Source organism: Globicephala melas, chromosome 3, assembly GCF_963455315.2.
Source record: "Globicephala melas chromosome 3, mGloMel1.2, whole genome shotgun sequence".
Lineage (NCBI taxonomy): Eukaryota > Metazoa > Chordata > Mammalia > Artiodactyla > Delphinidae > Globicephala > Globicephala melas.
The window spans coordinates 121,871,990-121,893,339 of NC_083316.1; the positions used below are offsets into that span (position 1 = coordinate 121,871,990).

At 40.0% G+C, this 21,350-nt stretch overlaps 1 protein-coding gene across 2 annotated transcripts in view; it reads right to left on the minus strand.

Moving 5' to 3' along the window:
• Nucleotides 1-21,350, minus strand: part of PRELID2 (PRELI domain containing 2) — a 703,347-nt gene that overhangs the window by 673,367 nt on the left and 8,630 nt on the right. For both annotated transcript variants that reach the window (XR_009563301.1, XM_060295473.1), the window contains exons 2-5: nt 16,044-16,101; nt 13,089-13,162; nt 12,515-12,538; nt 11,400-11,560 (exon numbers count right to left, since the gene is read on the minus strand). Coding sequence is in view for 1 of the 2 variants with exons in the window: in XM_060295473.1 (XP_060151456.1) it covers nt 11,400-11,560; nt 12,515-12,538; nt 13,089-13,162; nt 16,044-16,101 (317 nt within the window). In the remaining variant the exon portion in view is untranslated. The remainder of the gene's footprint in view (nt 1-11,399; nt 11,561-12,514; nt 12,539-13,088; nt 13,163-16,043; nt 16,102-21,350) is intronic.

The following is a 21,350-nucleotide window of genomic DNA, read 5'->3' on the forward strand; positions in this document are numbered from 1 at the left end:
GATTATAGTTGAAAACTTCCCTAATATGGGAAAGGAAATAGTTAATCAAGTCCAGGAAGCACAGAGTCCCATACAGGGATAAATCCAAGGAGAAACACACCACGACACATTAATCAAGCTATCAAAAATTAAATACAAAGAAAAAATATTAAAAGCAGCAAGAGAAAAACAACAAATAACATACAAGGGAATCCCCATAAGGTTAACAGCTTACTTTTCAGCAGAAACTGCAAGCAAGAAGGGAGTGGCAGGACATACTTAAAGTGATGAAAGGGAAAAACCGACAACCAAGATTACTCTACCCAGCAAGGATCTCATTCAGATTTGATAGAGAAATTAAAAGCTTTACAGACAAGAAAAGCTAACAGAATTCAGCACCTCCAAACCAGCTTTACAACAAATGCTAAAGGAACTTCTCTAGGCAGGAAACACAAGAGAAGGAAAAGACCTACAATAACAAACACAAAACAAGTAAATGGTAATAGGAACATACATATCAATAATTACCTTAAATGTAAATGGATTAAGTGGTCCAACCAAAAGACATAGACTGGCTGAATGGATACAAAAACAAGACCTGTATATATGCTGTCTACAAGAGACCCACTTCAGACCCAGGGACACATACAGACTGAAAGTGAGGGGATGGAAAAAGATATTCCATGCAAATGGAAATCAAAAGAAAGCTGGAGTAGCAATTCTCATATCAGACAAATAGACTTTGTTACAAAGACTATTACAAGAGACAAAGAAGGACACTACATAATGATCAAGGGATCAATCCAAAAATCAAGAAGAATATATAACAATTGTAAATATTTATGCACCCAACATAGAAGCACCTCAATACATAAGGCAAATGCTAACAGCCATGAAAGGGGAAATCGACAGTATGCAAGGCGGAAATCGACAGTAACATAATCATAGTAGGGGACCTTAACACCCCACTTTCACCCATGGACAGATCATCCAAAATGAAAATAAATAAGGAAACACAAGCTTTAAATGATATATTAAACAAGATGGACTTAATTGATATTTATAGGACATTCCATCCAAAAACGACAGAATACACTTTCTTCTCAAGTGCTCATGGAACATTCTCCAGGACAGATCATATCTTGGGTCACAAATCAAGCCTTGGTAAATTTAAGAAAACTGAGATCATATCATATGAAGTATCCTTTCCGACCACACACTATGACACTAGATATCAATCACAGGAAAAGATCTGTAAAAAATACAAACACATGGAGGCTAAACAATACACTACTTAATAACCAAGAGATCACTGCAGAAATCCAAGAGGAAATCAAAAAATACCTAGAAACAAATGACAATGAAAACACGACGACCCAAAACCTATGGGATGCAGCAAAGGCATTTCTAAGAGGGAAGTTTATAGCAATACAATCCTACCTTAAGAAACAAGAAACATCTCAAATAAACAACCTAACTTTACACCTAAAGCAATTAGAGAAAGAAGAACAAAAAAACCCAAAGTTAGCAGAAAGAAGAAATCATAAAGATCACACCAGAAATAAATGAAAAAGAAATGAAGGAAACGAGAGCAAACATCAATAAAACTAAAATCTGGTTCTTTAAGAAGATAAACAAAATTGATAAACCATTAGCCTGACTCATCAAGAAAAAAAGGGAGAAGACTCAAATCAATAGAATTAGAAATGAAAAAGGAGAAGTAACAGCTGACACTGCAGAAATACAAAGGATCGTGAACGATTACTACAAGCAACTATATTCCAATAAAATGGACAGCCTGGAAGAAATGGACAAATTCTTAAAAAGTACAACCTTCCAAGACTGAACCAGGAAGAAATAGAAAATATAAACAGACCAATCACAAGCACTGAAATTGAAACTGTGATTAAAAACCTTCCAACAAACAAAACCCCAGGAACTGATGGCTTCACAAGCGAATTCTATCAAACATTTAGAGAAGAGCTAACACCTATCCTTCTCAAACTCTTCCAAAATATAGCAGAGGGAGGAACACTCCCAAACTCATTCTATGAGGCCACCATCAGCGTGATACCAAAACCAGACAAAGATGTCACAAAGAAAGAAAACTACAGGCCAATATCACTGACGAACATAGATGCAAAACTCGTCAACAAGATACTAGCAAACAGAATCCAACAGCACATTAAAAGGATCGTACACCATGATCAAGTGGGGTTTATCCCAGGAATGCAAGGATTCTTCAATATATGCACATCAATCAATGTGATACACCATATTAACAAACTGAAGAATAAAAACCACATGATCATCTCAGTAGATACAGAAAAAGCTGTGGACAAAATTCAACACCCATTTATGATAAAAACCCTCCAGAAAGTAGGGATAGAGAGAACTTTCCTCAACATAATACAGGCCATATATGACAAACCCACAGCCAACATCGTCCTCAATGGTGAAAAACTGAAACCATTTCCACTAACATCAGGAACAGGACAAGGTTGCCCACTCTCACCACTACTATTTAACATTGTTTTGGAAGTTTTAGCCACAGCAATCAGAGAAGAAAAAGAAATAAAAGGAATCCAAATCAGAAAAGAAGAAGTAAAGCTGTCACTGTTCACAGATGACAAGATACTATACATAGAAAATCCTAAAGATGCTACCAAAAAACTACTAGAGCTAATCAATGAATTTGGTAAAGTAGCAGGATACAAAATTAATGCATGTAAATCTCTTGCATTCCTATACATTAATGATGAAAAATCTGAAAGAGAAATTAAGAAAACACTCCCATTTACCACTGTAACAAAAAGAATAAAATATCTAGGAATAAACCTACCTAAGGAGACAAAAGACCTGTATACAGAAAACAATAAGACACTGATGAAAGAAATTAAAGATGATACAAATAGATGGAGAGATATACCATGTTCTTGGATTGGAAGAATCAACATTGTGAAAATGACTCTACTACCCAAAGCAATCTACAGATTCAATGCAATCCCTATCAAACTAGCAATGGCATTTTTCACAGAACTAGAACAAAAAATTTCACAATTTGTATGGAAACACAAAAGACCCCGAATAGTCAAAGCAATCTTGAGAACGAAAAATGGAGCTGGAGGAGTCAGGCTCCCTGACTTCAGACTATACTACAAAGCTACAGTAATCAAGACAGTATGGTACTGGCACAAAAACAGAAATACAGATCAATGGAACAGGACAGAAAGCCCAGAGGTAAACCCACACACATATGGTCAACTTATTTTTGATTAAGGAGGCAAGAATATACAATGGAGAAAAGACAGCCTCTTCAATAACTGGTGCTGGGAAAACTGGACAGCTACATGTAAAAGAATGAAATTAGAATGCTCCCTAACACCATACACAAAAATAAACTCAAAATGGATTAAAGACCTAAATATAAGGCCAGACACTGTAAAAGTCTTGGAGGAAAACATAGGCAGAACACTCTATGACATAAATCACAGCACGATCCTTTTTGACCCACCTCCTAGAGAAATGGAAATAAAAACAAAAATAAACGAACGGGACCTAATGAAACTTAAAAACTTTTGCACAGCAAAGGAAACCATAAACAAGACCAAAAGACAACTCTCAAAATGTGAGAAGCTATTTGCAAATGAAGCAACTGACAAAGGATTAATCTCCAAAATCTACAAGCAGCTCATGCAGCTCAATATCAACAAAACAAACAACCCAATCTAAAAATGGGCAGAAGACCTAAATAGATATTTCTCCAAAGAAGATATACAGATTGCCAATAAACACATGAAAGAATGCTCAACATCATTAATCATTAGAGAAATGCAAATCAAAACTACAATGAGATATGACCTCACACCAGTCAGAATAACCATCATCAAAAAATCTACAAACAATAAATGATGGAGAGGATGTGGAGAAAAGGGAACACTCTTGCACTGTTGGTGGGAATGTAAATTGATACAGCCACTATGGAGAACAGTATGGAGGTTCCTTAAAAAACTAAAATAGAACTACCATATGACCCAGCAATCCCACTACTGGGCATATACCCTGAGAAAACCATAATACAAAAAGAGTCATGTACCAAAATGTTCACTGCAGCTCTATTTACAACAGCCAGGACATGGAAGCAACCTAAGTGTCCATCGACAGATGAATGGAAAAAGAAGATGTGGCACATATATACAATGAAATATTACTCAGTCATAAAAAGAAACGAAATTGAGTTATTTATAGTGAGGTGGATGGACCTAGAGTCTGTCATACAGAGTGAAGCAAGTCAGAAAGAGAAAAACAAATACCCTATGCTAACACATATATATGGAATCTAAAAAAAAAAAAAAAGTGGTCATGAAGAACCTAGAGGCAGGATGTGAATAAAGACGCAGACCCACTAGCGAACGGACTTGAGGACACAGGGAGGGGTAAGGGTAAGCTGGGGCGAAGTGAGAGAGTGACATGGACATATATACACTACCAAATGTAAAATAGATAGCTAGTGGGAAGCAGCCACATAGCACAGGGATATCAGCTCAGTGCTTTGGGACCACCTAGATGGGTGGGATAGGGAGGGTGGGAGGGAGGGAGACACAAGAGGGAAGAGATATGGGGATATATGTATATGTAGAGCTGATTCACTTTGTTATAAAGCAGAAACTAACACACCATTGTAAAGCAATTATACTCCAGTAAAGATGTTTAAAAATTTTTAAAAATTAAAATGTCTAGTAGCAAACACAGAAGAGTAAGAAATTAATACATTTATCTTGGAAAGTAATGTTCAGAGGGCAGAAATCATGACTTTTCATTCTGAAAAATCTAAAATAGTGCACTCCTTTCCCCACTTCCAAGAGTAAATGCTTGTATCCTACTCTACATAATAAACAAAGCAGAGGACTTCCCTTGCAGTCCATTGGTTAAGACTCAGTGCTCCCAATGCAGCGGACTGGGGTTCGATCCCTGGTCAGGGAAGATCCCGCAGGCCATGTGGCACAGCCAAATACATAAATAAAGAAAGAAAAATAAAGCACGTTTCCCCGAGAGCTGACTTCTGATTTTTTTTATTTCAGATTAAGATTCATTTTTCTATTCTCTGCTTTGGCCCAAGTGTCCCAAGGCCATGCTGTGCCTCGCCCCCAGCGTCTCTGATTCTGGAAACCCAGTCAGTTCCTCAGAGCACTGCGCGTGTCAGTCCTGGGTCTACAGCAGCCCTGGTCATAGCAGGTGCCGAGAACCCCAAATCCAGGAGAATTCAATCCATGCCCTGCAGGCTATGCTCTCCAGCGCTTTGACCTCACTCTGGAACTAACAGAGAAGTGTTCCTACTCCCATGACTCTCGAACTGAGGAGCTCATACCCCCAGAGACGGTGAACCAGGGGAATGCAAAACCACAACGTGGAACATCTCCCTGCGGCGTGATGGAAATAACCATAAACACTGTTTCTGTATTAAAATAGCACATGCTTAGGATTAGAATCAAAAGTCATGTGAATTTTTAAGAAGATGAGGATGATAGCAACAGTAAGTCACGATGTTGAGCAATAACATTTATTGACCACTATGGGCAGGTGCTGCTCTAAGCTCTCTGCATGTACCAACTCATTTGATTCTCACAACAGCCCTCCAAGGTACGGATATCATCCCCATCGTACAGATGAGAACACTGAGGCTTAGAGAAGAGGAATAAATTGTGCCAGGGCATATAATTTTAGTTTCAGAGGTGGTTTCTAACCCCAGAATCTAGTCAGTTACCATGACACAGGACAGGAGAGACCCTGCACGGGCCTGGAGGAGCCAGGCTGCCTGTGTAATGAAGTAGATCTCTATTTTGGACAATTGAGCTAGGTATGGAAAGACAAGAGACTGTGAGACTGCCTTAGTTCCTGGTTCCTGTCCCTTGGGAGGCCCGATGACTGGTACAGAGATATCCCTGTATTCACTTGCTGTAGTGTTTATCACTTCCAAAGCATAACAAAGACAATGGGTACCATGTTGAAGAGGAAAACCAGTATGCAGTGGTCCTTCTTACTATACTCTAGTGGTGTTTGTGTCCAGGTGCCCATCCCTCTCCCATGCAGCCCATGTGTTTCAGAGGGAAGGGATCCCACCCCAGCTCTAGGGGCAGATCCTGACTGGTGAGGGCCAGTCAGCCGGTATCAGCCTCTGATCACTCTTACTGGTCCACGAGGTAGCAGGTGACTGAGGCTGTCGCAAAGAGATTCAGGGAAAGGCCTTTTCCCTCTTGGTTGGGATGGGTTCTCTCACTCTCACAGGTCTCTTTCCCTCACTAAATGAGGACAAGTATGTGTGCTACCCTAGCTGCTGCTGGCAGCCATGAGCTAAACAAACTTGAAAAAAAAAATCGGATACACAGGGAAAGGTGGAGCTGAAAGAACAACTATGAAACTGTACCCCACTTGGTTATGAGATAATAGAGCTCCTTACTAAGAGGAAGGACAGCGTCATTGCCAGCAGCATAGATTCTGCAGCCAAACCACCTGGGGTTTGAATCTGACTCTGACACTTACTGGCCATCTTAGCTAGTATAAGTTACTTAACTTCTCTAAGCCTCAAGTTGTAAAATGGGCATAATCATAGTTCCAACCTCATAGGGCTGCTATGAGAATTAAATGAATTTATATATATAAACTCATATATACACAAATACATACATATATCAAGCACTTAGAACAGAGGCTGGCACCTAGTAAACATAAATAAGTGATGGCTGGAATCACCTGAGTCAGGGTGTCTGTAATTTGCTGTGGAAGGTGGCCTGATGGGTATAGGAGAAGGGACAGAACTAATATAGGAGGACGTCTCTGAGGCATGGAGTGCCAAGCTGGACTCTGGAAAATTTGAGATGAGTGCAAAACATCACATCACTCTAGCTTCTGAAAAGGATGTAAACTCCATTCCATAAAAACTGCAGAGAAAAAATGCCCAATGAAGTTAATAAAGGAAGAAAGCACATTAGAAATACCCAGCTGTGTGATACACAGACAGAGAAAGACCGAAGGAGCTCTTGCCCAAGAAGGTGCCACAACTGCAGAGACGTCAGCAGAAAGCCAAAACTGGATCTAGTAAAGAGACACAGATCAAGGCTTGGCCAGATTCTACGGGAAACCCATTTCAGGCCATCCCTGCACTGAGCCGACGGGTCACGCACAGGGACAGAATGACATCTGGTTTCCCGTCACACATCCACACCTGCTAACCAACACACAGCTTGAAGGTCTAATTTTAGACTCAGCAGCCGTGACAGCATTTTTTTTTCTTTAAAAAAAGATTGTCCATATTTCCTCTTCTGGGTGCAGCGGATAGCCCTTACTCTCACATTCCCTGCAAAGGAGGGGAATGGAAATAATAATGGGTCCTTTCTTTCATGTCCCCCCAAGATTCCCCACTCATTTAGAATGTCCACCTAAAATGCCTTTCTAAATCCATGTCAAGACCTAAGAAAACATGTTTCCCAGAGCCTAAATCACAGCTGTCATTACATCACCCCCTGCTCAGAAACCTTTGTGTGACTGCTTGTTGCCAGAAGAACAAAACCCATTCTCCATAACCTGGAATCCAAAGCAACCTACAGCTGTGATTGAGATTCAGTCCATCCTTTAAAAATGTCCATATTCCTGTGTCACCACTTTGCTCAAGGTGGGGTCACATATTGGGTAAGTTATTTAACCTTAGCTTCAAAACACCTCAGGTGAAGGATCTAGCTTTGACCTTGACATAATAGGAGTCAATAAATACTGGCCTGCTGTGTCAATCATTAAAAAGAGAGTGTTTTGCAGAGGACAGGAACATAACAAACCAAAGAAAGGAAAAGTTGTAGTTGGTCGAACTTTTTTACAGAGGAATCTGGTAATATGCATCAAAATATAAAATGCACATAACCTTTGAATTGACCCAGAAATCCCACCTGTCCCATCGACCTTAAAAGGTCATTGAATAAGTGAGGATATATGTAATCATAGGGATCTCATCACAGCATTCTTCATAATAGCGAAAAATCAGAAACAATCTAAACGCCATTAGGATTGGACCAAGAAAGTTATGTAGGGCTTCCCTGGTGGCGCAGTGGTTGAGAGTCCGCCTGCCGATGCAGGGGACGCGGGTTCGCGCCCCAGTCCGGGAAGATCCCACATGCCGTGGAGCGGCTGGGCCCGTGAGCCATGGCCACTGAGCTTGCGCGTCTGGAGCCTGTGCTCCGCAATGGGAGAGGCCACAACAGTGAGAGGCCCGCGTACCGCAAAAAAAAAAAAAAAAAAAAAAAAGAAAGTTATGTAAACAGACACTATTGTTAGATGATGAAAATTGCTTCTTTTTTCCCTGAATTTAGTGTTTTTTACAAGATACATTTAACATTTTTTCCAAAATCAGAATGACTATTTAAAAAATAATTTTAAAAACACACAATGGAAAAAGGTCCTGCAGGACATTTTCTTGGATTCTCCAGGACAGTTATTATTCTACAAAGAACTGATGAAGGTTTAGTACTGCTTTTCAGACCAGCCGACAGCCCAGGTAGCTGATAAAATGAGGCTAAAATGAGGTATATGAAAGACTTCTGTGCTTTTTGCATAAAATCAGCCAATTCTGTCCTTTTACTACTTCTACAAAAAAAGAAGAAAAGCTCTATTCTTTACCCACAACTTTTATAGTTAATCCTAAACATCTATGTTCTATGTGAAGCTCTTGACATGTGGGAGACTAAGAAGAAAAAAGCTAGTGGGTGGTTCAGAGCAAGCCTACCTCAGACGCTAATAAGACTTGGCATTCATACTCACCCAGTGTGCTGCTGGAACATTCTAGAATTATCACTATAGGACCAAAATTATGGGGAGCAGAAATGATTTGAACAAGTGATGGGGCTTCAGACGGATTTTAGATTTCTGATTTTTAGTTACTTGGGTTTGAGGGCTTTATTTCCCTTAAAATGACAGGTAAATAAAAATCTCAAACCATATAGAACAGAAAAACATACAGTAAATTATCCTCTGAAATCACAGTTCACAGCAATAATCACTATTAACATGTGGTGCTTGTTAGAGTTTGCTTTTGTTTGTAAACCTATTTCAAAGGAATTAATCATTCTCACCCATTACACTGGCAAAAATAAAAAAGTATGTTAATATTAAGTCCTGGCAATATTGTAGGAAATGAGCTTTCATGTGCTGCTGCTGAGAGTGCAAATTAACTTATTAATATATTGGTGACAGAATCTGTATAAACTTAAAAGATGCATGTCCTGAGAACCAGCCACATAACTTTCTTTTATCGAGGAATAATTCATATACCATGAAATTCACCCCTTTAAGGTATACAGTTCAGTGGTCTTAGTATTTTCAGAGGTGTGCAACCATCAACGCTAGTTCCAGGATATTTTCATCACCCCAAAGAGAAATTCCATACCCATCAGCAGTTCACTCCCTCTTCTCCTGTCCTCCTTGCCCATGGCAACCACTAATCTACTTTCTGTCCCTATGGATCTGCCTGTTACGGACATTTCAAATCAACTGACTCAAACAATATATGGTCTTTTGTAACTGGCTTCTTTCGCTGAAAACAGTGTGTTCAAGCTTCATCCACATTGTAACATGAATCATTGCTCCATTTCTTTTTATGGCTGAATAATATTCCATTGTATGGATATACCACATTTGGTTATATATTCATCAGATGAAGGACATTTGGCTTGTTTCCACATTCTGCCTATTACAAATAATGGGGCTATGAACATTCCTGCAAATTTTTGTGGATTTTTTCAATACAATGTAGAATTGCTGGGTCAAGTGGTAACTCTACATTTAACTGTTTGAGGCACTGAAAAACCGTTTTCCACAGCAGCTGCACCATTTACATTCCCACCAGCAGTGTGCGAGGGTTCCAATTTCTCCACATCCTTTCCAACGCTTGTTACTGTGTCTCTTTTTTATTACAGCCATCCTGGCAGGTTTGAAGCGGTATCTCCAAGTGGTTTCAATTTGCATTTTCCGAAACACTAAAGATGTTGAGCATCTTTTCATGTACTTATTGGTCATCTGTATACCTTTCTGGATAAATATCTACTCAAATGCCTTGCCCCTTTATTAACTGGGTTGTCTTTTTATTACTGAGTTGTAACAGTCTTTTACATATGCTAGATACTAAACCCTTATCAGTTATACAGTTTGCGAATAGTTTCTCCCATTTGTTGGGCTGTCTTTTCACCTTCTTGACTGTGTCCTTTGAAGCACAAAAGTTTTTCATTTTGATGAAGTCAATTTTACCTATTTTTTTCTTTTGTTGCTTGGGCTTTTGGTGTCATATCTAAGAAACTACTGCCTTATCCAAGATCGCATAGACTTACACCTATGTTTTTTCCTAACAGTTTTATAGTCTTAACTCTTTCATTTAGTTCTTTGATCCATTTTGAGTTAATTTTGTATTTGGTGTGAGATAGAGGTCCATCTTCGTTCCTTTGAATGTGGATATGCAATTGTGCCAGCACCATTTGTTGAAAAGAATACTCTTTCCTCATGGAATTATCCCGGCATATAGCTCTTTAAAATCTACCTGAAGTGTTCTGTAGCTTGATTGTGGCAATGGTTACACAACTGTATATGTGTGTGTTTGCCAAAACTCATTGAATTGTACACTAAGAAGAATAAATTTTGTATGTAAATAATAACTCAATAAACCTGACAACTAAAAATTCTCCTTTAACATAATACTGTATGTCAACTATATTTCAATAACAAAATCAATTCTCCTTTAGAGAAACATTCACATATAGAATATACAAGGATGGTATGCTTCACAAATATTACAGTACTGCTTATATATATGAGAGTAACTAGAAACCATCTGAACATCTGTCCAAAAGGAAAACAGCTAAATAGAATGTAGTATAATGATAGGATTGAACACTATGCAGCAGGTCAAAGGAATAAGCTAGATTTTACAGACATCAACTGGATAAAGTTTAGAAACATTCTACTAAACAAAAAAGATAAGTGCACAATGATTTACACAGAATGAAAGCATGTATGTAAAAAAGATAATCAAAACCATACTATGCAGGTTCTATGAGTATCTAGAGGTATCTCTTAAAGGTCTGGAAGAATACTCAATACACTGATAACACTCACTGCCTCTGCAGAAGGCAAAAAGGCACCAAATTGGATAGGACAGTCAGAAAGGAGTTGGGCTGTCATTTTTCCCCCAAAGGGAAATCTATTTACTGATTACTTGTGTGATTAAAAATTAATAGTACATAATTTATGTGAGTTGTAAACAGAGGTTATAAGTATGGAATCATAGCTTTTTAATATGCGTGCTCATTTGTGCTTCCCCGCACCCAACCTACATGCGCGCGTGCGCACACACACACACACACACACACACACACAGGTGATCTTACCAATTTGGATTTTCTATACTTTCCCGGAAGACAGACTCTTCCTTCATGGATGCATATTGTGTCCACGTAAGGCAGTGACTCCTTATAGCCATGTTCCTTTCCTGAGGATTGAACCATGATTCCTCTTCTAACTGGACATTAGGTACCTTTAAAATGTTCACCTGTCCAAAAGACAGAAGATGGTTTTCTGAATTTAGGAGGAACAAGCTACATAAGGACTGTGTCCAGAGTTGCTTTTAGTCTTAGGGAATTAAGAGGACAAGTGATCCTGATATACGGATGACGACTCACCAATGGCGGTAAGTCCTTGATAATCAAACATACTATGACCTTACTAAATGTTGGTAAGGATATGCAAATGGCCCAGGATTTACACAGCCTGTATAGTCCCTGGCCTGATTCCCCTAACTGCTAAACACTAAGCAAAGTATCCGCCTCCTTCGTGTCTCCTCTAGGGCTGGTTATGGCCTTCTTAAATTGACGGATTCTAATTGGGCCCACTTATGGGCTCACATGCAGGACAGTATCAGATAAATTATTTTCTTCATTTTAAACTCTGCCCAATATCTAGAAATGTATGCTTTCCTAGGTGGAGGAAACATGCAAAGCTACAAAGGCAGAATTGTACAAGTCAGGGTGTTCTTAAATTATTTAAGAATGGAGATACAAGACAAAGTTGAATGCCTTTTTAAATAATAGATGCAAAGCATGTATACAGGGCAAAGGCAGGGTACACACTCTGGGGAAAAAGCCAGCAATAATTTGCTGCACATACTGCAACATATTATTATCTGGAAAATAAAAGAAAGTTCATTTTCATTGTCATATCAGCCTTCTTTCCACTAAAGAAAGCAACAGAGTCTTAATCCACGATAAGAAAGTGATGGAAGCTGCCATGTTTTCTACATACAGCACAGCAAAGCAATTTGCAAGCTAACCGGCAGGAGTCCCAGTGGGTTTTATATCACACACAGGATCACTTCCAGGTTGAAAAGACGGAGACATTTTTAAAAGTACGCAGCAAGACACTCTCCTCTATTTCCTAATGATTCTAAAAGGACTCTTGTCAATAATCCCTCTACGGTTAAAGCAATGTGATTAAAAATTTCACTCACCTTTTTCCAACAATCACCAGAGTGCTCAAGGATTTCAAAGAGAGAAAACAATTTGCTATCATGAAGATTTCATCATCAATACCATTACTTTACAGAAACACACACAAAAAGACTTACAGAGGGTGCTGAAAACACTATACTCTCAAAACCATTCTTACTGACAGTAAAATGGAAACTGAAGCTTTTCTCTTCCTTACTGAAGTTAATACTTACCATCTGCCCACTTCTGATCATTCTTACCTAAGAGTCATATCTAACCACGGACAGATTAGAAAATATGGCCACTTCATGCAAAATGTCCAAAGTATCTTTTAAAATAATTGTTGCCCATCTCTATGTACACTAAGAGCCCTCCACAAAAGAGACAGAACAGACAGGAAAAAAACTCTCTGGTAGCACCTGTCAAAACTGAGGTTGGACAGGAGACAGATTTCTTCCTTAGAAGGGCTCTGAGGTAGGAGAACTGGGGAAGTTCTAACACTCCTTCACATCAGAAAATGCTATCTCTTTCCATGACTATTTGGAAAACACCCAACGTTACACCAAATCTGATTAAATTTTGAAATGAATTTACCTTCCTTAAAATTTCTGGAACCACATTTTGACAGACTGCAATCCTCTTTCTATAGATGATCCCTGTTGACACATCTAGAAACAGAAAATTTTTACACTCAAAAAAGAACTGACGGAAATGTATTCTTGTTTTAATGTCAATAAAACTTTTAATGTCAATCTCAATTTTCTATATGTAGAATTCCCAGAGAAAATATTTAACTCAAAACCCAGCATCCCTGACCACTTTTCTGGGCCAAATCCCTGCAAATATCTGTGAGCAAGGAATAAGGATAAAATAGCTAGCCACTCACACTGCACATTCTAAATTCAAGGACAAAAGAATCGTAAATCGTTCACTGCTCAGGACTATCAATGTCAACACTCCAATGGCCATGGCCAGTGAGCCCCCTGCTCAGCTCCAACGAAGAGAATGTTTTAACAAAACGATGGAGAATCTGATTCTGCCACCTTCTGCACCAAACATGTTTTCAAGCACAGGTTTCTGGCTACAAATTTAAACTTTTTTTTTTTTTTTTTACATCTTTATTGGAGTATAATTGCTTTACAATGGTGTGTTAGTTTCTGCTTTATAACAAAGTGAATCAGTTATACATATACGTATGTTCCTATATCTCTTCCCTCTTGTGTCTCCCTCCCTCCCACCCTCCCTATCCCACCCCTCTAGGTGGTCACAAAGCACCGAGCTGATCTCCCTGAGCTATGTGGCTGCTTCCCACTAGCTATCTATTTTACGTTTGGTAGTGTATATATGTCCATGCTTCTCTCTCGCTTTGTCACAGCTTACCCTTCCCGCTCCCTATATCCTCAAGTCCATTCTCTAGTAGGTCTGTGTCTTTATTCCTGTCTTATCTCTAGGTTCTTCATGACATTTTTTTTCTTAAATTCCATATATATGTGTTAGCATACGGTATTTGTCTTTCTCTTTCTGACTTACTTCACTCTGTATGACAGACTCTAGGTCCATCCACCTCACTACAAAGAACTCAATTTCGTTTCTTTTTATGGCTGAGTAATATTCCATTGTATATATGTGCCACATCTTCTTTATCCATTCATCCGATGATGGACACTTAGGTTGTTTCCATCTCTGGGTTACTGTAAATAAAGCTGCAGTGAACATTTTGGTACATGACTCTTTTTGAATAAACCTCTTATTAATTATATTGGGCATACTCTTCCCTCGTAGGGGAGCAGACCCCCTGTGGCTGGAACTACTCTGTTTTGGAAAGAAGTTTACAGAATAGCACTAGGGACATAAAAAAAAAAAACAATAAATGTGAGTTGAGAAAAAAAGGAAACCAAATCAGAGAAAAATATAAACTCTGATGTGTTTTTCTGCTCTGAATTACTGTGAATTACTGTGACTCAGCATGTTCCTACAGTTTCTCAAAGCTCTGGCTATAACAGCCCTGAACCTTAGTGCAAACACCCTGAGTGCCCAGAAGTTGTTGGTAGGGTGAGAAATGGGTTCACCTCCTCTGCCTACTGGCATGCCTTTGGCCATCTCATCCAATGTCTGCAGTACACGTAGTGAAAATGGATGAGCCACTCCCAGAGGCAAAGATGCCCCTGTCAGTGGTAGAAATTATAATTAACCACTTAGAAATATGCACATTGTTCTATCATTTGATCTTCTCAACAACCTAAAGGCAGTTTCTTATTATTTTCCCATTTAACAGATGAAGAAATAGAGCCTCCAAGAAGTTAGTTCATGTAGATAGTAACAAAATCAGGACCTGAAATCAGACTTTTCTAATGCCATATAAAACCTTTCTCCTACGAGTGCAGGTACCTGAGAAAACAGCTTTTAATCATATTTACAGAGTTACGGAAGTGCAGGAAATACCCTCGCAAAGACAGTTCTCTCTTCACCAAACAGAGAGAATGGCTCAGGGTCACGAAATGAACATCTCATACGTTTTCTCAGAAGGTTCAAGAGCATGGTAGACCGAGCCTGGGTGTCTTCAAAGGTTTACACATTGATGATGTGCATCATTATACCTTCCTTCATTGCCAGCTCTCGAGTTCAAACACTGACAGTGAAAACGCTTCTACCGGAGATGTAAATGACAGAGAACAGGAAAGACTCCTACACTCCAGTCCAAGGATCAGTAAACATCTTCTGTAAAGCGCCAGATGGTAAATATTAATATTTTAGGTTTTGTGGGCCATACAGTCTCTGTTACCACAACTCTATTGTTGTGATAAGGAAGTAAGCACAGATAATACATAAACAAATGGGCATAGCTGTGTGCCAATAAAACTTTATTTACAACAACAGGCAACACAAGCATAATTTGTCAAGCCCTACTCTAGTCAATACTGAACCATATTGTTAAGCAGTTTTGATTCCATAATCCAATCATTTTATAGTCACATCTCATATACATGCTATTAGTAATATCTATTTTGCCATCTATAAAATGATATACGAATATATCAAGAGACATAGCCATGTGACCTCATTGTTCTGAGGATTAAGTTAATAAAAGTAAGAGTGCCTGGCACACATTAAGTGTTCAAAAATGTAAACTGTCACAGCTGTCATCAATTCTTAATGGAGAAAGTGACAAGAGCATAAGGCAAGCCTTCTACTGCTGGAAATGCCGGGTGCTCTTTTCTATCAGTCGCCTCGAATACAGAACTATACCTGTTAATATACCTGTTTAAAATATAACAGGCCAGGGCTTCCCTGGTGGTGCAGTGGTTGAGAGTCCGCCTGCCGATGCAGGGGACACGGGTTCGTGCCCCAGTCCGGGAAGATCCCACATGCCGCGGAGCAGCTGGGCCCGTGAGCCATGGCCGCTGAGCCTGCGCGTCCAGAGCCTGTGCTCCACAACGGGAGAGGCCACAACAGTGAGAGGCCCGCGTACCACAAAAAAATATATATATATATAACAGGCCACACACACACACAAAGACACACATCTTTACAAAGATCAGTAGCACTTACCTTTTTTTTCCTCCACAATTTTTACAGAGATGACATTTTTATCCATGGGGTTTGGATACTAAATGAAAACACATAAAGAAAAATTACCATTCTTTTTTTTACCAAAGTGAATTACTTCACAGTAACCAGTTATTTGCAGAAACAGTAAATATTATCCAAGGAATCTCTAAGGCCAGTTTTCAATCAAGCGTCTTAATTTTACTAGTTTGGAATAGGTAAGTAGATGCTGTCATCAACTGGACCTGTATGAAATCAGGAGAAACCTTTGGAGTCAACCTAGCTCTGGATGGAGACGGGGAGGTTAGGTTAAGCTAATTAATAAATAATACTATTAATATTGAACCAGCCTTACATAAATCAAGTGTGTTCTTTGTATGAGGCACTGTGTTGAATGCTTTACTTGCATGATCTTTTCTAAAATCAGCCTCTCTGTTGTGATTGGGTCATGGGATATCATTATCCCATCTTTCAGAAACTAAATGGAAACTAAATAAAATCAGAAAGCTTAGGGTCACCCAGCTGGTTAGTGGTAGAGCCACAAAATGAAATCAGGCCTAGTATCAATACATAGTGAATTCCTTCACTATTGTCCTTTACTATTGCCTGGTGGCTGGGTCAGCATCACAGGAATATAATCACAGAAGGAGTCTATGCCAGGTGCTCAATAGTTTATTTATGTATATATGTGTATGGTGAGTCACTTTGCTGTACAGAAGAAACTGGCACAGCACTGTAAATCAACTATATTTCAATAAAGAAAAAAATAAGTTTATTTATTGATTAAATTCCCCTGAAACACACTTTCATGTTAATAAAAAGCTGACAGGGCTTCCCTGGTGGCACAGTGGTTAAGAATCCGCCTGCCAGGGCTTCCCCGGTGGCGCAGTGGTTAGGAATCCGCCTGCCAATGCAGGGGACACGGGTTCGAGCCCTCGTTCAGGAAGATCCCACATGCTGCAGAGCAGCTAGGCCCGTGCGCCACAACTACTGAGCCTGCACTCTAGAGCCTGTGCGTCTAGAGCCGGTGCTCTGCGACAAGAGAGGCCACCGCAATGAGAGGCCCGCGCACGGCAATGACGAGTAGCCCCCGCTCATCGCAACTAAAAAGAAAGCCCACGAGCAGCAACGAAGACCCAACGCTGCCAAAAATAAATTAATTAATTAATAAGAAAGAAAAAAAAAAGATCCACCTGCCAATGCAGGGGACATGGGTTTGAGCCCTGGTCCGGGAAGATCGCACATGCCACGGAGCAACTAAGCCCGTGCGCCACAACTACTGAGCCCGCGTGCCTAGAGCCCGTGCTCCGCAACAAGAGAAGCCACCGCAATGAGAAGCCCGCGCGTGCACCACAACGAAGAGTAGCCCCTGCTCGCCACAACTAGAAAGGTTGCGCGCAGCAACGAAGACCCAACACAGCCAAAAATAAATTTATGGAAAAAAAAAACTGATAATAGCTACCATTTTTGTCCTAGGCAGTTTAATATATTATTTCAGTTTAATTCTCAAAACTATTCCATGATTTACATTCTGGGTTTTTTTTTTTCCCTTTCACCTGTGAGAAATTAAGCTTGGATAAACTAAGTCATTTGCTCAAAATCCCCCAGTTAATGAGCATCAAGACTGTAATTCAGCCACAGATACTTTCTTTTGCCTTCAAGGCCTGCCCACCTAACCTACCCTCAAACACCTCAGTCACTCAAACCCCACCCTTTGCACTGCTCAGATGCAAAAAGAGACTCAGACAGTAGAAGTCCTCAAAGCCAGACGACAAGCAGGCTGCTGACCACGCCTGCTGAGCGCCTGTCAGGCTCTATTCCCAGAGGTCTACTGCTTCATCATGCGATCTAACATGAAAGGAAAATCACAGGGAAGTCTTACCCAAAACACCGTAAGGTGCTGAGGGGTAGATGAGAGCAGCGAACAGGCTCGGGGTGGGGGGGGGGGGGGCAGGGGACAGGGCCCTCCACTTGGTAAGCTTGAGCTTTAAGCCTTCTGAACCCAGGAAATGGTCTACAAAACTCCGTGAGCAGGGCTCTTCCCCATCCCACGGCAGCTCTGTGTCTGCATGCATCAGTTTGTATAAGAGGTTGACTGAGTGACTGATTTTTCAGGGAAAAGGATCCATCACTTTCACACATTGTTACAGATATCTGTGGCCCCAAAAGACCTGGGATAAGAACACAGACTCTGCGAGAGCAGGAATTCTGTATCTCCACCAGCCAGCACAGTGTCTGGCACATAGCAGGCACTCAATGAATATCTGCCAAATGAATGAACAATCTGGAAGATAAATCTTGCTGACCTCCGGGACCAATGCGGAAACTAAACCTTACTCCCTTCGAGGACCAGGGGAACCAATCTATGAAGCGAGCAGTGGGCTCAGTCCTTGGCATCCTCAACACCACATCACACCCCATGCCGTAAACTCTGCCAGTCACACTCCCATCCGGGCAGCTGCAATCTTGATAACAAATCAACAACTCGGCTTTTATGATCTTAGTTCCCCGACCAGGGATCAAACCCAGGCCCCAGCAGTGAAAGCACCAAGTCCTAACCACTGGACTGCCAAGGAATTTCCCAACATGGTTGTTTAAATATTTATGTATTCATTCATTCATGTTTGCTCCAGAAAAAAGTGCTCAAAATTACAATGCTTGTTTTCTTCAAGTTTAACCTTCAGTATTTTTTTGAACATAATGTCCATCACAGGGGGTGAGGTTTAGCTGTTCTGTCCCTCAGCAAGGGGGCTTCACTTACACAACACCCTTGAAGTGAGGGAGACATCTGAGACTCACACAGATGCCTTTAATTTTTATTGTGTGTGTGTGTGTATAGAAATCAGAACTTTTATACTAAGGTAAAATAAGAGTATGAGAATATTGCCTCTACTACAGTTCTATTTTACTCATTTTATTAGATCCATCAATACATCCTGACTGACTGAATATTATAAATACACCGTAAGCTGTAGGAAGATGACTGAACTAAATTATGAAAGAGGTTGGAAACATAATCACCAGAGAAGGCTAATGATAAAAAGTTCCCAAGTTCTGATTACTTCACAAAGTTATCAGTGAAATTCCTAAAGATTATAAACTCAAATGCTTTACTCACGCTTTTCTATAACTTTAATATCTGCTTATTAGGGTGAAGGGTATCGATTTAAATAATAGTGACACTATCCTTCACTTAACAGTTTTCCGACTACCTAGGCACTGTTCCAGGCACTAGGGACAGAGTAATGAAACAAAATTGTAGCCTCTTAGAGAGTTTACACGTTAGTCAGAAAAACAAAAAATAAAATGTATAAGGCGAAAATAAATCAGACTAAGGGATAACAGGGGCTTGGGAAATCATGAAGAGGAACCATTGTAAAATACTTAAGGGTTACTCATTCGACAATTCTTGCAAATTACAAAGTAAAATGGAAGTTGCCTCAGCCAAACACAAGAAATCCTAAGCTATTCACTCCAGTAAACTCATTTGCAAGATTCAAGGCATTTTCCTATGCAACTACTTTTGGAGTTGAAGAGACGCGAGCCTCGAGTCTCCTTCCATACGAGAATGGAAAAAGAAATCAGAGGTTTATTTACAATAGCTAAATACCATGACATGAAAGGCACATATTTTAACTTTTTTTAAAATAAAGATTTATTGTGCTGAGGCGCCCCCTACCTGGCATTACTCAAAATTTTCTGACACCATATTGTGGTAACTTGAATATTCATGATTGAATTCACAAAAATGTATCTGAAGTCAGCTAATAAGGGGTCGAGAGAGGGAAGGCTGCTCAGAGAGGGTCACCACCAGGAATGCCAACTGGGAAGACAGGAAGCAGGTGACCGGGTTTTTCTGGACACCTGTACAAACACAGTGTGACAGTGGAAAGGGTTAAGCTAGATCAGGATCAAGCCCATCAAAGACTTAATTGCATATCTACTTTGCCCGTGCAGAGTGCCGTATTAGAGGTCACCATATGTATTATCTCATTTTGTCCTCCTCAAAATGAGTAAATCTCTTAACAAGTGTTAAGATAAGGAGTCTCCATGTTAAAAACATAATGGCCTAAGACCTGCACACGAGCAGGGCAACCCTGGGATCTTCCGGTCCCCGCTCCACACTAGTGGCTTTCATGGAAGCAAAGTGGACTGATGACCCAAATATCTACCAAAAACCCTTGCCATCCTTGGACCTCAATCAGGGGACCAAAAACTGCAGTGGCTAATAATTACTGCACAGGGCTCTGAACATTTGCCATACTTTCTGGGTGACACAAGGGATTTTTCAAGGTATATTTGAGTTCATTCTGAATTTACTTATAATTTTTACATTCTTCACAGAATGTATAAACTAATCCCTTCCCTTTCCCCAAGACATAAATGTGTTGCAAATATCACTGCTTATATTATATGTATGTAACAGTCTAACAAGAGTAAAACATAGACTCTCCTACACTGTCATATACCTTGCTTTCATGTGTTTTACAAAAAGGCAAGAGGCCAAAAATTTCAAAATAATGGGTAAAAAACAAAATACACATTAAAACAAATACATAGCTATGAAGAGTGAGAGGTCAAGAAATAGAGTCCATCTAACTACAGGAATAACATTCAGTATATTTCTGGGAGTAGATCCATGAAGATAGGGTATATTTACGTTTCTTATTTACAGGGGGAAAATATAATAAGCTTTCATAAAGCCGACTCTTAAGAGAGTAAGGAGTTATTAACATATCAACTTTCCAGGACTTTGGTGGTCCAGTGGTTAAGACTCCAAACTCCCTATGCAGGGGGCCAGGGTTCGATCCCAGGTCAGGGAACTAGATCCCGCATGCATGCCGCAACTACGACCTCGTGCAGCCAAATAAATAAATAATTAATATTTTAAAAAAAAGAAAGGGGCTTCCCTTGTGGTGCAGTGGTTGAGAGTCCGCCTGCCGATGCAGGGGACACGGGTTCGTGCCCTGGTCTGGGAAGATCCCACATGCCGCGGAGCAGCTAGGCCGCTGAGCCTGCGCGTCCGGAGGCTGTGCTCTGCAACGGGAGAGGCCACAACAGTGAGAGGCTCGCGTACCGCAAAAAAAAAAAAAAAAAAAAAAGAAAGACACAACTTTCCAAAAAGCTCAGAAGTCTATGCCTGCCTTTTATAATACTCCCACCAAAAAAGTCAATGACCTCCAAAGAAGCCATTGTTTACCAACTTCCAACTGGCATTATCCAAGAGAGCACGAGGAAGCAGTTAAGCTGATATATCTGTATTAGTCCTTCAAAGAAGGCCAAGGAGACCTAAAGTAAGTCTGGTATATT